We start from the raw sequence: 18,103 nt of genomic DNA, 5'->3' as shown, positions 1-18,103 counted from the left end.
CCTAGGAGACTCCGATTCAGAAGAAGAAGAAGAAGAAGAAGAAGAAGAAGAAGAAGAAGAAGAAGAAGAAGAAGAAGAAGAAGAAGAAGAAGAAGAAGAAGAAGAAGAAGAAGAAGAAGAAGAAGAAGAAGAAGAAGAAGAAGAAGAAGAAGAAGAAGAAGAAGAAGAGGTAAGTTATCTTGAACTTAAGAAAAGTGTTAAGAAATTGCCTAAGAATGCTTTAATTGAATATTTTGAGCAATCTCCTGATAAGTGCCACGAACAGGAGATGGAATTAAAAGACTTGAAAGAACAAATTCTTGATATTGCTGAAGAGAATCATCTCCTTAATGCAAAGGCCAAAAAGCTCAAATCTAAAGTTACAGCTAATATGGCTACAACTTCATATACGACAAATGCTGAGAAGAAGGCTCTTGAGTCTAAAGTTATAGCTAATGAAGCTATAACCTCAGACCTAAAACACAACATTAAGCATCTTCAAGCCAAAGTTATAGCTAGTGAAGCTATAACATAGGAATTGAGGAAAGTCAAAGAGCTTCTTGAGACCCAGGCTACGGCTAGAGAGGCCGTGATCTCATATCAAAAGAAGGAGATTGAATCTCTAACTCAGCAATTAAAGGAATCTAAGACTGTTCTTTTAAATATTAAAAGAACGCATACCGAGACGGTATGAGTTCTTAATCGTAGAGTCAGACCATTCCAAATGCAACAAAGAAATAGAGTCCTTAAAGGAATTACTTTTGCATGCTAGAAAAGTTCATGAGAAATGGGAAGGTAGAACACGTGTCCTAAATTTCCTAACTGAGCAATCAGATAATAACATGAAAATGGGATTAGGACATGAGTGCTATGGTCGTAGAGATCACTCTAAATGCAAATCAACCCCTTCCTAACGAGATTTCAGAAGGAGAAAATATACAAATTTACCAGAATATTTGATTTGCAATTACTGTGGTCATACTGGACATATCCAAGAAAATTGTGTCAAATATGCTCAGGATTTAAGAAAAGGAATCAACTTCGTTAAAGCATCCGACACTATTTTCGAGGATAATGATTGTACCCCATCAGAGCCAAGTACAAGTGAAGAACGCAACAATGATCATCGTTGGTTCTATGATATGAGTTTTGATTTCAAAAAGGCTAGCTACAAAATCAAAACAAGCACCTAAACCTAAAGTGCCCTTCAAAACAAAAGCTCCTCCAAAACAACCTAAAAGATCACGGCATAAGGAACCCACAACTAAACCTAAGACAGCTCCTAAACAAACCCATTCATCTCCAAAACGAAAAGTTATAAAAAGGGTTTGGATTAGAAAAGATCTAGTTTTTAGAGTGACTAACGTCAAAGGACCCAACTTAGCTTGGGTACCTAAAAATTGTATCTAATTATTTTGCAGGTTGTGATGAAAGAAAATAACTTATGGTACCTTGATAGTGGATGCTCAAGCCACATGACTGGAGATGTAAATTTATTTCTTTCACTTGAACCTTTCGATGGAGGTAAGGTCACATTTGGTGATAACAAGAAGGGTAAGATCATCGGTGTTGGTAAAGTTGTAATATCCTCTTCTCATGCTATTAGTGATGTTTATTTTGTTAGTGGACTCAAACACTATTTACTACGTATCTCTCAATTATGCGACAAAGGAAATAAAGTTGTCTTTCATTCAGACTCTTGTCGAATAATAATTGAAGGAACAAGTAGTGTTGTGCTTGAAGGACACCGTAGAAGGAATGTTTATATGATTGACCTAAATAATATTCCTACTAATTCATTCACATGCATAAAAGTAACGACAGATGATCCATGCCTTTGGCATAAAAGATTGGCTCACATAAATTCAACAACGTTGAATAAACTAAAGAAATGGGATTTGGTTGAAGGACTTCCTTCAATCAAGTTTGATCAAGAAACTTTATGTGATTCTTGTGCTTGTTGCAAACACGTGAGATCATCATTCAAACCCAAGAGAATGGTAAGTACCAAGGAACCACTAGAACTTGTGCATATGGATCTTTGTTGCCCAATGAAGGTAAGAACTAGAGGTGGATCCAGGTATGTCTTCGTCCTAGTTGATGATTACTCTAGATATGTTTGGCCTATATTTCTCAATTCAAAGGATGAAACTTTCGAAGAATTTGCAATTCTAATGAAGCTTGCCCAGAATAAGTATAAGTCAAAATTAGTTTCCATTCCTACGGATCATGGCACCGAATTTGATAACCAAGCTTTTATAGAATATTGTAGGGAGAATGGTGTTGGGCATAACTTCTCGGCACCACGAACCCCACAACAAAACGGTGTTGTTGAATGTATGAACAGAACATTGGAGGATATGGCACGTGATGCGTGTCCTAAATACGTTGTTTTACGCCCTATTTTACACGCATTCCAGAGCTCAATTATGTAGTTTAAAGCTACTATTTGCCCCATTTCGTCTACTTTCGTATTTTTATGTAATATTTCAGATTTATGCGGAAATGAGTAGATATTGAGCTAAATCCGTCCCCGAGTATCTTGCATTGCATTTGACGTGAAGTATTCACTTAAGGAACGAGCTTGGTGCGCATTTTGAGGCCTAAAAGATAATTTTATGAAGAATTAGAAGCGGACTATCAGCTAAAGCAGTCGATCGACTGGCCTCCATGGTCGATCGACCAACCCACGACTTACAGAAGCTATTGTTCAGCGATGACCAGTCTATCGACCGGCTGCTATGGTCGATCGACCATACCACTAACTCTGACGTGAATTAATAGAACGAGATTTCCAAAGCCCATTGTATATTAGGTTTAGGAATAAGTGTTACGCGATATTCTATATAACGTAACCTAGGTTATTCCGAATAATCATCAAGCTTTAATTCAGTTTTATCATCAAGTTCTACACATACATTAGTTTAGATTCTTTCATTAACAAAGTTTCTGTTTTGCAATCGATTTTGATCTTTCTTCTGCGATTCCCTTCACGGTACTCTTCCGTTCTTATATTCAGTTTCATTACTTTAATTTGCTGATAGTATAGAATTGCTAGATTAGTTTCCCGAAGCCAAAATTATCATTTTATGTTATTCGTTTATTTAATCATTTCAAGCATGAATTCAGTAGTTTTATTCCTTAATCTTAATGTTGTTTTTGTTACAGTCATGAGTAGCTAAATACCCTGTGCTAGGATGTAGGGAATCTGTAGAAGTTGGCAGCATTAGAATAATAGACCTGGAATCGCCACTTGGTCGATCGACTGGGCTCCCTGGTCGATCGACTGGCCACGTTAGATATGCTTCGTTTTAATTAATTTAATTTCCATATTTGACGAATCGAGTGCACGCGACTAGTTGAATGCCTAGGATTTGACCGACCCAATAAAGATCGAAAGATAGGGAAGGGAGATAGCCTACCTAATTAAGACGACTAAATTAATAAGATCGAGAGATGAGTTAATTTAGCCTTTTTAGTCACTTTTCAGGACGAAAGTTAGTATTAGTGATATTAGGGACCTGTAACGAGATCGAAAGATGCTACCTGTAAGAATGGACCGAGAGGACTTCTTATTTTCCCGTCTCACGTGTTTGTTTTAGACCTACCTAATATACTGCCGCCGAATCTATAGTGAACCGACCATCTTAGCACCCTTTTAATAATTGTTTTCATCCGTTTATTTAGTTTACTTTTTTTTATTGTCTTTAGCTATAGACCAAATCAAATCAAACCCCCACACTTGTTACTTTAAAGACTAAACTCAGACAACTATTGATTGCATCGCCTCCCTGTGGTTCAACCCTGTTACCACTAGCTTCTGTTAGTTTTAATAGGTATTATAAATATTATCTTTGGTGCACACAACGACGGGCTTCAAATTTTGGCGTCGTTGCCGGGGTGGCAATTGTTTAAAATTTTTAGTTGTTTCTATTTTTAGTCTTTCTTCTAGTTTAAGGGACATCTGTTCCTTAAACTATTCTCATATTCTACTTGTAGTTTCTTCTTATGCGCAGGTCACAGGGTGGTGAATTACTGTCGTTCAATCCTGAGATTGAGAAGACTTTGCGTGAGTTGAGACGATCATCTAGAGTATTGCCGACAGAGGAAGAGCTGAGTACTCTGTCTAGTTACTACGAGAACGCTTTATTTGAGGAGGATCCACCTTCATCTCTTGTTTCTACTTCATCAACTGAGACCATCACATCTCCAGACATGGCTGAAGAAGCGAGTATAGCCAGTCACTCTGAGCCGACAGCTGAGAATCTCTATAAGGGATTCGCATTACCGAGGACGACGAGAAAATTCGAGCCGAAACCGTCCTATATCAACTTGGTTGAGAGAAACCAATTTGGGGGAGCTGCTAATGAAGATGCAGCTAAGCATATGGAGACTTTCATTGATTATTGCTGTTCCATACCCCCACCAACCGGTGTGACCCAGGACCAGGTGAAGGAGACCATGTTCATATTCTCTCTTCGTGATGCTGCAAGGGAGTGGTAGAGAGACCTGGATCGAGCTCCTAACGGGATCACTGATTGGAAGTCGCTGGCCCTGGCATTCTACAAGAAATATTTCTCTGCCTCGAAGACAAATGCCATTAGAGCTCAGATCACGAGCTTTAAACAGGGTCCAGATGAGAATTTTCATGAGGCATGGGTCCGTTTCAAGAAGCTGGTGCGAACTATTCAGCACCATGGGTTTGAGAAATGGAGCCTATGCAATCAATTATATAATGGGCTTTATGACTATCAGAGGGCTATCCTGGATGCGGCAGCAAATGGTAGATTCCAGGAGAATGTTGGAGAAACTAAGGGGTGGAAAATTATTGATGATTTGGCCACCCAAAAAGCTGAGTATGGAAATTCCAGGGGAAATCAAGGAGGAGTGCTGAATCCCGTTCTGTAGCTGCATTAGAGGCTCTTACGGCGAGATTTGATAAGTACGAGTTGGGAGGAGCTTCGAAAGGAGGGATCTATCAAGTGAATGTTGTGTTAGACGGTCCTTTCGTCTGTAAAAGATGTGGAGCTGAGGGACATGTTTCAGACCATTGTCCTAATCCCTATGAGTCTTGTGCTGCCTTTCAACATTATAGGCAAACAAACACCTATTTTGAGCCGAATGTCCATCCGAACTTGAGGTGGAGTAGCCAAAATGTCCTAAATCCGACTCCCCCTCCACAGCAGCAGCAGCAGCAGCAAAGTTATGTGCCCCCTCATAAGCAGCAGTAGGCATACCAAAAGCCTTCGTATGTTCTACAGCAGCAGCAGCAGTCCCAAGGTTCCGAATTTGCCGAATTTAAAAATTTGTTGCTGAAAGAGTCTCAAGCTAGAGAGGCCGGGATGAAGATGTTAGAGAGTCAAATTGCTCAATTGGCTAGCAAGAGTGCAAGTCGAGCTCCAGGGCATTTACCGTCGCAGATGGATCAAAAGGAGACCCTCAATGCTATTACTTTGAGGAGTGGGTCTGCCCTTGATGGGCCCGCTATGGTCGAGGAAGCTACTGAAAAATATGAGGCGGAACCAAGTAAGAAAAAGGCAGTGACGAACAATGGCAAGAAAAAGACGCCTGCCAGGTATATCAGATGATCGACTGACATACCCAGTCGATCGACGATTCATGAAAAATTACACACTCTCGTTCCTGACGCGCGTCGATCGACTGACATTCTTGGTCGATCGACTGACGACGCTGCTGAGGGTGAGTCTTTTCGTCCTCCAATGCCAAATAACTTGAGGGACCACTTGTTTCGGGGTACGACTACTCCGAAAATATTGAGGCATGACCCAAATGCTGATGGATCAGTTCCGGTTCCGAAATATGACCCGATGACGATTAATGGTTCATTTTTGAGACGGTCTGAAGAAGGGTCAAGCTACAACAAGGAGAAGGTAGTGGATTTTCAGCCTAAATCCACCGATGCCGGCATGAGAGATCTAGAGGAGGGGCTAAGTTACTTCTTTCAGCTCCTTATCCGGAGAGATTGGTGCCGACGAAGGAACAGGTATCGTTTAATAAATTTGAAAATGTTATTCGTAGCTTAAACGTACAAGTTCCTTTTCTTGAGTTAGTTAATCAAGTGTCTGCTTACATGAAATTTATGAAGCAACTCTTATCTAAAAAGAAGTCACTTGAAACTGTTCATTCTGTCGCACTAACTGAGGAGTCATGCTCTTATTTGACCCATACTGCACCTCATAAGCTAGAAGACCCAGGTAGCTTTTCAGTCCCATGTAGTATTGGCACCTTTTCTATTGAGAAAGCCTTGTGTGACCTATGAGCCAGTATTAGTGTCATGCCTTTGAGTCTTGCTAGGAAGTTGAAATTGACTAGGTTTGCAGTCACAAACATGACAGTACAGATGGCTGATCGATCTGCGGTCCAGCCTATAAGAGTCTTAGAAGACATTCCTGTGCAAATAGGAAAGTTCTTTTTCCCTGTTGACTTCGTTGTACTAGATATGCCCGAGGATGCCCACATTCCCATCATATTGGGTAGACCATATCTGCACACTGCTGGTGTAGTTATTGATGTTGGTTCAGGGACTTTGACCTTCAAAGTAGGAAAGCATTCCATTGTCTTTGCCCAGACAGCTAAAAAGAAAGACCTCATGTGGCCAGTCACTTGTAATGCGGTTTCTGAAAAGAAATCCTATTTTATGCTTCCTGATATGCCTACCTCTGTGCCTATTCCTGTTATAACACCTCCGCCCCAGATTGGGAGCAAATTGGAGGAAGATTCTTCTGTTTTGGATATTGCAGTAGCTGGTTTGGGGAAGGAAGAGCCGCATGTTGCTCCAGCTGTGAAGGAGCCAATCGTTCAAAGAGGCGGTCTAGGATCTCTTAACTATGGCACTGATGAGGAGCCAGTCAAAGTGACGGAGTCCAATTTGGATTCTGATGAGCCGTATGAGGTCATTGATTGGGGAGATGCTGAAGCTGTTGATCCGTTGAGTTCTGCGGATGTTGGAGTTGAGAAGGGCGTAGCTGAGAAGATGAGCACTGTAGAGGCTACCTCTTGTAGCTAGAAGCCGAGCAAGTGGGCCATTACATGGCCGTTCTTGATCAACTATTAGTTGATCGAATGCTTTACAAACATTTTATTTGCTTTCATTAAACTTTTTCTTTTATTGCTTTTGTGTGCGCGAGACTTTGCATTTTTAATGAGTTTGCTTAGGATTTTATGCACTTTAGATTGTTACTTTGGGTTTTGTGCAATTTTGAGCGCGTTATTGTGTGTATTTACAGGTTCATAGACCTTGATAGCTCAATTTATTGAGCTAATTGAAGAAATCAGAAAGTTACAGCAGGTATTCTAGTCGATCGACTAGCCAGTATGGTCGATCGACTGAGCCGCGACTTCCAAGAGCTTCAGTTCCTGTTCACTCTGGTCGATCGACTGGGTGATGTGGTCGATCGACCACCCTTCGCTGCTGTACCTGTTTTTGATCATTCCTCTGCTGTGTTTGATCGATTTGCGAAAGTTGAGGGAGTCTTTTCTCCACTTTATTCTCCGTTTCGTTTCTGTTTTCTTCCATTTCTTTATTTTACACATAATATTGCGTTTCATAAATTGTTTTCTCATTTTATGCGCGGTATTTTGTGTCTTTTCAGGTACTTACTGGAGCATTGCTGGCTACTGAAACCTCCTAGCTCACGCTGGTTTAGGGAGGTTTCCTTTTGCTGCGCTTAAAGTCTTGTGAGTTTTCCGAGTCCTTACTTCATGTCTTGTTTAGTTAATTTCACACAAATTCCCGTTTTTCTTTTACTTCATTACATGATTTTGCACAATGGGGACATTGTGCGATTTGGTTTGGGGAAGGGTTTTGGTTGCATTTCATTTGCTTGCATTCACGTTTACATTTTGTCTTGCATTGTTGTTTAGTTTCTCTTATATATACAGAAAATTCAAAAAAATTGAATAAATTTCAAAAATTCAAAAAACAAATATCATGTTTATTTTAGCATATAGGTCGAGTCGGAACGGTAGTATTTCAGTGATGACATTGCATTTTCAGCTGTTTATGCCTAAGCCTTGCAAATTGACATGTTATTAGTAGAATCATATGCATAGTCTACGAGTTTTGGTTAATATTTTGCTGGATTTCTGATTTGACTTTAAATTTTGGCAAACTAATATTTTCTGATATTTAGAGCCTATAACTGGTGACATCCATGACCAGTTTATCTAAGTTGTGAGTAGTTACTCCTTATAAGACATGTTACATCAATTTGCATAAATATGAACTTAATCTGCTTAATACCTGTATGCATTCGGTTCGTGGTTTGTTGACACATGTGGAAGAGGTCATCCCTTTATTCATTTTGCCCATAAGCTCCACACTGCCAAAAATAGCCTTTTTGTCCCGTTACTACATCCTACACTTAGCCTGCACTTGTCAAGCTAGTAGTTTATGTTCTTGGGATTGTTACTTCGTTTTTGGTAGTTAATGCTCATTTTGAGGTGTTGTTGGGAAAATGAAAAAAAAAAAGAGGAACGCATGTGTACTGTAGAGGACGGTCGATCGACTGGACTAATTGGTCGATCGGCTGATGCCCGAGAAGAAAAAGAAAATCAAATCGCATAATTCAAAGTCTTTATTAAATGGCGATTTTTGCTCCCATGTTGCATTCATATCTTATGGGGAGTTGATTAACTATGGAGATTGTGAGATTTGTGCTTGCTATTAGCACCCGCTTATTGTTGAATTTTCAGCAAGAAGTTGGATGTTGTCATAATTTGGTTCCCTTAGTTACTAGCTTGGCTTTTAACTCTGTTTTTATCCAAAATTATCTTAGCCTCTTCTTACCCATTACCTCACTTATCCATATTTACATCGGCATGTGTCATGGTCATTTGTTTGGTTGGAATGCATATGTACGGTTGTAGAGATCATTTTCATATTAGATTGCAGGCATGTTCTTATAGGTCGTAGTTAGGTGAGTGTCACTACAAAATGAATTCTTTCTATCTTTTACATATATTCACCTGTGGTTATGAGTGATATGAGCGACCCGTGAGAGTACATAATGATAAGTCTCTACAGTTGACGGTTCAGCAGTTTTTAACGACTACATAACTCGTTTGCATGATTCACATTGCTAATTGATTGTTGGTTATTGCATTAAATTGGATTAGGCTTCGCAGTTTGCTTTTCGCTCCGAGATTTAATTCGTTCCATTACGTTTTAGGATCGAGTCAAGTTCTTGCTTGGAGACAAGCAAGGGTTGGTTTGGGAAAGTTTGATGCGTGTCCTAAATATGTTGTTTTACGCCCTATTTTACACGCATTTCACAACTCAATTATGTAGTTTAAAGCTACTATTTGCCCCATTTTGTCTACTTTCGTATTTTTACGTAATATTGCAGATTTATGCAGAAATGAGTAGATATTGAGCTAAATCCGTCCCCGAGTATCTTGCATTGCATTTGACGTGAAGTATTCACTTAAGGAACGGGCTTGGTGCGCATTTCGAGGCCTGAAAGATAATTTTATGAAGAATTAGAAGTGGACTATCAGCTAAAGCAGTCGATCGACTGGCCTCCATGGTTGATCGACCAACCCACGACTTACAGAAGCTACTGTTCAGCGATGACCAGTCGATCGACCGGCTGCTATGGTCGATCGACCATACCGCTAACTCTGACGTGAATTAATAGAACGAGATTTCCAAAGCCCATTGTATATTAGGTTTAGGAATAAGTGTTACGCGATATTCTATATAACATAACCTAGGATATTCAGAATAATCATCAAGCTTTAATTCAGTTTTATCATCAAGTTCTGCACATACATTAGTTCAGATTCTTTCATTAACAAAGTTTCTGTTTTGCAATCGGTTTTGATCTTTCTTCTGCGATTCCCTTCACGGTACTCTTCAGTTCTTATATTCAGTTTCATTACTTTAATTTGCTGATAGTATAGAATTGCTAGATTAGTTACCCGAAGCCGAAATTATCGTTTTATGTTATTCGTTTATTTAATCATTTCAAGCATGAATTCAGTAGTTTTATTCCTTAATCTTAATGTTGTTTTCATTACAGTCATGAGTAGCTAAATACCCTATGCTAGGATGTAGGGAATCTGTAGAAGTAGGTGGCATTAGAATAGTAGACCTGGAATCGCGCCTTGGTCGATCGACTGGCCACGTGAGATATGCTTCGTTTTAATTAATTTAATTTCCATATTTGACGAATTGAGTGCACGCGACTAGTTGAATGCTTAGGATTTGACCGACCCAATAAAGATCGAAAGATAGGGAAGGGAGATAGCCTACCTTATTAAGACGACTAAATTAATAAGATCGAGAGATGAGTTAATTTATCCTTTTTAGTCATTTTTCAGGACGAAAGTTAGTATTAGTGATATTAGGGACCTGTAGCGAGATCGAAAGATGCTACCTGTAAGAATGGACCGAGAGGACTTCTTATTTTCCCGTCTCACATGTTTGTTTTAGACCTACCTAATATACTGCCGCCGAAACTATAGTGAACCGACCATCTTAGCACCCTTTTAATATTTGTTTTCATCCGTTTATTTAGTTTACTTTTCTTTTATTGTCTTTAGATATAGACCAAATCAAATCAAACCCCCACACTTGTTACTTTAATGACTAAAATCAGACAACTATTGATTGCATCGCCTCCCTGTGGTTCGACCCTTTTACCACTAGCTTCTGTTAGTTTTAATAGGTATTATAAATATTATCTTTGGTGCACACAACGACGGGCATCAGCACGCACGATATTATTGTGTAGTGGCCTACCTCGAAATTTCTGGGCTGAAGCTATTAGTACTGCATGCTATGTTCATAATCGAGCTTTGATTAGACCCATTCTCAAGAAGACTCCTTATGAACTTCTTAGGGGACGTAAACCTAACATATCACATCTACGTTGCTTCGGGAGTAAATGTTTTGTGCATAATAATGGCAAAAATAGATTAAGCAAATTCGATCCCAGAAGTGACGAAGCGGTGTTTGTCAGTTATTCTAATCACAGTAAAACATATAAGGTTTTCAATAAGAGAACCTTATGCATCGAAGAAAGTGTTCATGTTGTTTTTGATGAGAATAATATGTTTGACAAAGCTGAACAGGATGAGGAAGAAGATTTGAACGAACCTGATTTTCGACTATCCAGGGATGAACTTCCAGAATTGGATGAGGAAGATAAAGAAATTGAGGGCACAAATGATGAACAAGGAAGCCCTTCGAATGATAAAGGAAAGAGAACTGAGAATTTAGTTGATGATACTAAAACCTCTTCTCAATCTAAGAAATTGGAGGATAAAGTTATAACTGATAAAGCTATAACTTCAACTCCTAATCAACAAACTAAGTCTAATGTTATAACTGACTCTGTTATAACCCCAAGCTTGAATTTAGGGGGAACAAGGCTTGAACCCCAATCATTCGAAGATGATGAAACTAGTTTAGATGAAGATGTGCCTCCTATTTCAAAGAAATGGGAATGTAAGGATTCCCATCCAATGGAAACCATCCTAGAAAGTTTGAATGAAGGTGTTCGAACTCGTAGAAGACTTAACAACTTTTGCTCATTCTACTCCTTTCTTTCAACCATTGAGCCAACAAATATCAAAGAAGCACTTGCCGAACCAGATTCGATCGTTGCTATGCAAGAAGAGCTTCAACAGTTCGAACGGAACAAAGTGTGGCATTTGGTTCCAAGACCTAAAGACCGAATAGTTATTGGTACGATATGTGTTTTTAGGAACAAGTGATGTGACCATAATTAGAGCATATTTAGTCCCCGAATTAGCCTTGTTCCCATGCTTTTTAGTGCATATTTGGGTCATTTATTGTCTTTAGTCCTTTGTTTTGCATATTCTTTGAGGTTTTGTGTCCTTGGTAGGAAAGGAGTGCAAACCTTGCATTTTCATGGCAAAATGAAGCTAAATTGATTGAATTCAATGACCAAGCATAAAAGAGAAGACAAGATTAGAAGGCCTTTGTACATACTATAGTAGATGGGCAATGATGAGAAAAGATTCTTGCATCCCCGAGGAAATCCTCAAGGATTTTATGAATAAAAAGGAAGAAAAGAAGAAAGAAAGAAGTTGTAAGACAATCCGAGCGGATTGTCCACAAGACGCCCGTCCAGCAACCACAATCCGAGCGTCTTCCCACAGTGGACGCCCGTCCAAAACACCCCAAATCCGCCCGTCTTTCCCATCTGGACGCCCGTCCAGAATCACCAGAATCCGTCTGTCCCGTGCCCTGGACGCCCGGATTCTCTAACAGCCATTTCGTCTTCTACAAGCTTCAAAGAAGGATGCGCATATTTTTTTAAGACCGGCGAAAAGGAGACCGGAGTCTCCCTAGAGACCGGTGATTCCTCAAGGACTTAATCGTCATTTAAGCCTTTAGTAAACCCTAATTTATGTAACTAATCCCCACTATAAATACCCCATTATTCTAATTAGAAGAGCATGTTCTTCTTAGCAATCTTTAGTGTAGTTAATATCAATCAAATCTCTCTTTAATCTTGTAATCAACATTTAATCAAGTTTTAATACAAGTTTCATTTCCTTAATCTCTCTCTTGTTCATCCTTTGTTTTAGGTAATTGAAGATTATTTGGGTTATTATTGGGAGATTGACAACCTTCCAATCAATCATCAAGTACTTCTATTATTCTTTGCTTTATTATTTGAATCATTAGTAGGTATAATTTTCTTAACCCCTTTTTAATTATTGCTAATTATTTTCATTTATTCATCATGTTTCACTTTGTTGGTATGATTGACAACCTTGCTAGCATGTTCAACATGATAATGAGTGAGTAGTTTCCTTAGCTAGGGTTAATGGGTAATTAGGGGAAACCAACATGGGGGATAATTCATGCTTAATTTAATATGTTTTCATAGTTTATTTGCTTGCTTGTTGTGATCTCAACTTATGCACATGTTATGTTTGATGAAATGCGAGCCTATTAATCCTTGCATTTTTTACCCATCGCCTATCTTTTCAATGAGACTTGTAAGACATAAACCAACTCGAGTCTCATTAGACCATGCATATAGTTGAGTAGGGAAGATTAAGACGACTTGTAGGTGTTGTACAATCTAATCGATTCGGCTCCGGGACCCAAACTTTCCTAGGATTGTAAGATATGAACCAACTCGATCCATCACAACAATAATTGCTTGCTTATAATTTGAGAATATGTTTGTATGATCAATTCCCATGAATCCCCTATGACCCCATGACACCCTAGTGCCTTTTATCAATTGTTTACATCTCTTTTTTAATCATTTTGCTAGTTTACTTTCATTTCTATTTAGTTTAGTGATCTTCTACTTCAAACCCCAAATTGTGACACCCTTAGACACCACTAGTTGCAATAGAAAATCTCATCTCAATTCCCGTCCCTTGGGATCCGACCTTTACTTGCCTCTTTACTAATTGTAGAGTTGTTTGTGAAGTTATAAATTGTGTTTTGGTCTAGGTGCTCCTAACGACAAGTACCGAAAACTAAACCTCCTCGAGAGTCCGACCAAAAATGGCGTCGTTGCCGGGGACGGTGTTAACTTGATTTAGATTTTCTTATATTGTTATTAGTTGTGTCTTTCTTTGCCTTAGGGAAGTAAATATCCTCAAGGTTTGTCCTAATTATTTTTGAGTTGTTTGATATTTTGCATGTCTAGAAGATCACAAGGTAACTTGTTACCCTTTGATCACGAAATTGAAAGGACTTTGACAACCAATAGAAGACTTGCTAGGAGAACTTTGAGAGGTATTGGTGAGGTTGTAGATATTCAACCAAACACTATTGAGTTCATCAACCCTTTTGCAAGAGAAGGTGAGGAGAACCCAACACAAAATCCAACACAAAATAAACCCACAATGCCTAAATTTTCATCACATTCCGTACCAACCGAGGAGAACCTACCCAATGGTACTCCCACACCACAACACTTAACCGGAAATTTTATTGTCAAATCCTCATTTATCCAATTAGTCGAAAGAAGTCAATTTGGGGGGATGCCTAGTGAAGACCCTTACTCTCACATGGAGACTTTTTGTGACTATTGTGATGCGATATCTCAAACCGGTGTAACTCAAGACCAAATTCGATGGGTCATATTTCCTTTTTCTCTAATTGGCACCGCGAAACAATGGTTGAAAGGCCTTGATAAGGCTACTCTCGGAATTGATTCTTGGAAGAATTTGTCGCTCATGTCCTCACCATGGACTTAGCGAGTGGTTCTTGGTACAACAATTTTGGAACGGTCTTTATGAAGACTCAAGAAACATTCTCAACATGGGATCAAATGGAATGTTCACCGAAGTTGATGACAATCAAACTTCGAACAAAATTGAGGAAATGGCGGTCCATAATTCACAATAGCAAGGCTACTAGAGGAGAAAAGCATGAAGTGGACTCTATTACTCAATTGGGTGCTCAACTTAGTGCTCACATTGATACCATCAATTTGAAGTTCGAAAAAGCTATGGCTAGGCTTGAAGAAGCCTCAAAATCAGCAAAGCATCATGTTAATGCCATGACGGCATCTTCATCAATCCCAAGTGGGATATGTGAGAATTGTGGAACTTTGGGACATGACCAAAGTGAATGTAGGGGAACAAATGAACAAGTGAATGTTTTTCAAGCATACAAGAGTGGTACCCCTTATTCCAACTATTACAATGAAAACACCAAATTCCACCCAAATCTCTCATACAAATGCCAAAATGTTCAAAACCCTCAACCAATATACACCCCACCTCCCATGAGAAACCAAAATCAAAGACCCTTTTATAACCAAAACCAAGGTTACCAAAATCAAACTCCATACAATAAACAAAATGACCAAGGTTTTGATGTTCAAAAAGCGGTCCTCCAAATGCAAAAGAATCAACAAGAGTTTTTCACTCAAATGCAAAAGGATAGTCAAGCAAAAGAAATCACCATCAACAACATCCTAGCGCACACCAAAATGTTGGAAACCCAATTGACTCAACTAGCATCTTCAAGCTCACAAAGACAAAAGGGGCAATCACCACCTCAAAGTAATCCCCCAAGACATGAAACGGTTAGCGCCATTCACTTGAGGAGTGGTACAAGGTATGAAACACCGAAGAAGCAAGTTGAGGATGAAGTTGTGGAAGCTAGTGACAAAGAAGAGATTGTGCAAAACTCCAAGGATGGAGAACCATCAAAAGAAGAAGTTTCAAAGAAAAATGAAGACAAGGCCAAGGAGAAGGAGCCCATTGTGATTAGACTTCCTTTTCCAAGTCTTCAAGCCAAGCCCAAATTTGATGACCAACTTGGAAAATTTATGGAGATTGTGAAGAATTTGGAAGTCTCTATTCCTTTCACGGAATTAATCAATCACTTGCCGGCCTATGCAAAATACATGAAAGACATCGTCAAGAAGAAGAAGTCAATCCGGAAGCTTGAGACTATCGCCTTCACTAAGGTGAGTAGTGCAATACTTCAAGGGAGTTCACCTCCAAAACTTAAAGATCCGGGAAGCTTCTCAATACCTTGTACCATTGGCGACACCACGATCAACAAAGCCTTATGTGATCTAGGGGCTAGTGTGAGTGTTATACCGTACTCGGTGAGTAAAAGGTTAGGGATGGGAGAGCTTAAATGCACTAATATCACACTCCAATTGGCCGATAGAACGACGAAGACACCATTAGGGATATGGGAAGATGTTCCCGTAAGAGTTGGGAAATTTTTCATCCCGGTGGACTTTGTCATTGTGGACATGGAAGAAGACTCCAACATTCCAATCATTCTAGGTAGACCTTTCTTGCACACCGCGGGTGCGGTGATTGATGTGAAGCATAGAGATCTCACTCTAGAAGTGGGATATGAGAGCATAACTTTCAATCTTGACAAGACCATGAGAGCTCCCCGTTTGCATGAACCATGTTTTATGGTTGATCATTATAGCCGAAAGGATGATAGGAAGAAGTCGGAATTCCAATGGAAGAAGAAAATTGATGATGCTCCATTCAAAGAGCAAGTGAATTGTAACAAAGAGAGCTTGAAAAGCTCACCAAAGTCAAGCAATGAAGAGGATGGCCTCATTGGCCAAGACAAGAAAGTGGGAGAGTTGTCACTATCAACTCAATAGATCTTTAGTGACCAAGTAGATGAAGTTTGTGGTCTTTGGGACGATGAGTTTGAAGGGATTTTCAATCCCTACATTGGTAATGCTATCGATAAAGACCAACATGAAGGACAACAAGTGTAAAGATCTATTGAAGATCTTTATCGTGGCAATGAACAAGCTTTTGACTACTTCTTCAAGGTGTTGAGTAACATCAACAACACCTTGGACATGCCCTCATGACATCTCACTAAGGATGAGATTTTGGTGGAGTCCTCTCCAAACCACCATTTGTAAATATTTCTAACTCCCTAATTTGTATTTTAATTCTTACATTGCATTTTTCTTATTTTTGGATTTTTATGCTTTGATCAAGATATTTATCATTTTTGAGAGAAGTGAGGGCGGGATTAATGATTTAATTGATGTGTAGTGCTTTAGCTTAGTGTGGGGATACCAATTGCCTAGGCTATTCATGCCTTAGTAGTGCCCCTACAATGAAGAACACGGGATTTGAAGAATGAAAATGACACGGGATATGCAAGTACACGGATGGAATTGAATCCGGGTAGACTAGGAGGAATCCGAGCGTCCTTAAGGGGAATCCGCTCGTCTTTAGGGAATCCAGGCGTCTGTTGCATAATCCATCCGTCCAATTGAACTAAAAAATTGAAAATTTGGGACTGTTAGACAATCCGAGCATCCCAGCAGAGAAGACGCTCGTCTGGAAGAATCCGCTCATCTTTGCAGAAAGACGCCCGTCTTTTTGCCAGTGCAAAATAAGAAAACTCGCTGTAACAGAATCCGCCCGTCTTTATTGGAATCCGCTCGTCCTGAAACTGAAGAATCCGAGCATCCCAACTGAAAGACGCTCGTCTTTAGGCGAGAATTCCTGAACCCAGATTAGGCAGAATCCGAGCGTCCCGAAGGGAATCCACTCGTCTTCCCCCTACAGTTCAAAAATTTTGGGTGTTTTTAAATACCCCTCCCACATTCATTCCTTCATTCATACATTCAAAACACTACCATAAACCCCAAAAACCCTCATCCTCTCCATCACCAAAACAAGATTTCCTCAACCAAATTCAACACAATCAAATCCAAACTTCCTTTCAACAACAATTAATCACTCCTTTTCCAACAATAATCAATCCAAGCACCAAAATCTTCAACCTTTTGGTCGATTTTTGAAATACAAAGGCAAATCCTTTCATCTTAAAATCGATTTGGGTATAATTGGAAATTGAAGATTTTCAATCTCTTCTTGGTATAATTATCAATGGCAAGAACAAAAGGATCAACAAAGGCACTCAAGGCAAAGGCACTCTCAAAAAGGCAACAATGCCTTCAAGCAAAGAAAGCCTCAATGGCTATGGTGGTTGCTAGTGCAAGCTTGGAAGTTCAACAACAAAAAAATCCTCCCTTGGAAGCAACAACAACAACAACTCCGGAAATTGCTCAATTATCAAACTATCCGGAGGTAATTTTCATTTCTAACTCCCATAGGGATACATTTGCCAAGTATGCTAAGAAATCCATTCTACCCACCAAATTCATATGTGAAGATGCCTTGAACAAATTGGGTGTCCTTGAACAAACGAAAGCCTTCTTTGAAGCCATGGGGTTAGGAAAATTGTTTACTACAAGAGAATTGACATACCCCTCTCTTACCTTGGAATTCTTGAGTTCATTAAAAGTGTGACTAAGGTAGAGACTAGAGAATACATCGAGTTTCGCCTTGCCAATGTGAATAGGCGCATCACCTTTGATATTATGAGTAAAGCATTAGGTCTTAGTGATACACCTCGTTATTATAAGAAGCCCGAAAAATATGACCCCGCTCCTCTTTGAGAGGCGATTTCCGGGAAGAAATTTGAGAACTTTCATGCTTGTCGCGCTCTATTAGTCCACCATCCGGGCATTAGAGTGTGGCACAAGGTCATCGGGAATACTATCATTCCAAGAAAAGATACTAACCACTTTACCAAGCTCGATTGTGTTCTACTTGAGTCGGCCTTAAATATTGGAAGGGAATT

The 18,103-nt window shown here is 39.4% G+C and overlaps 1 protein-coding gene across 3 annotated transcripts in view; it reads right to left on the bottom strand.

The window, feature by feature from the left end:
- Positions 1-18,103, bottom strand: part of LOC141630779 (cytokinin hydroxylase-like) — a 46,082-nt gene that overhangs the window by 7,931 nt on the left and 20,048 nt on the right. Inside the window, exon 5 of one of the 3 annotated variants that reach the window (XM_074443540.1) lies at positions 9,132-9,457. The exons of the other annotated variants lie outside the window; for them this stretch is intronic. Coding sequence (XP_074299641.1) covers positions 9,422-9,457 — 36 coding nt within the window. The 3' untranslated portion in view covers positions 9,132-9,421. Of the gene's footprint in view, positions 1-9,131; positions 9,458-18,103 lie in introns of those variants that run through there. 3 annotated transcript variants of the gene reach the window in all.

The sequence above is a fragment of the Silene latifolia genome, chromosome 2 (assembly GCF_048544455.1).
Source record: "Silene latifolia isolate original U9 population chromosome 2, ASM4854445v1, whole genome shotgun sequence".
Lineage (NCBI taxonomy): Eukaryota > Viridiplantae > Streptophyta > Magnoliopsida > Caryophyllales > Caryophyllaceae > Silene > Silene latifolia.
This window is presented reverse-complemented; position numbering and strand designations above follow the sequence as displayed.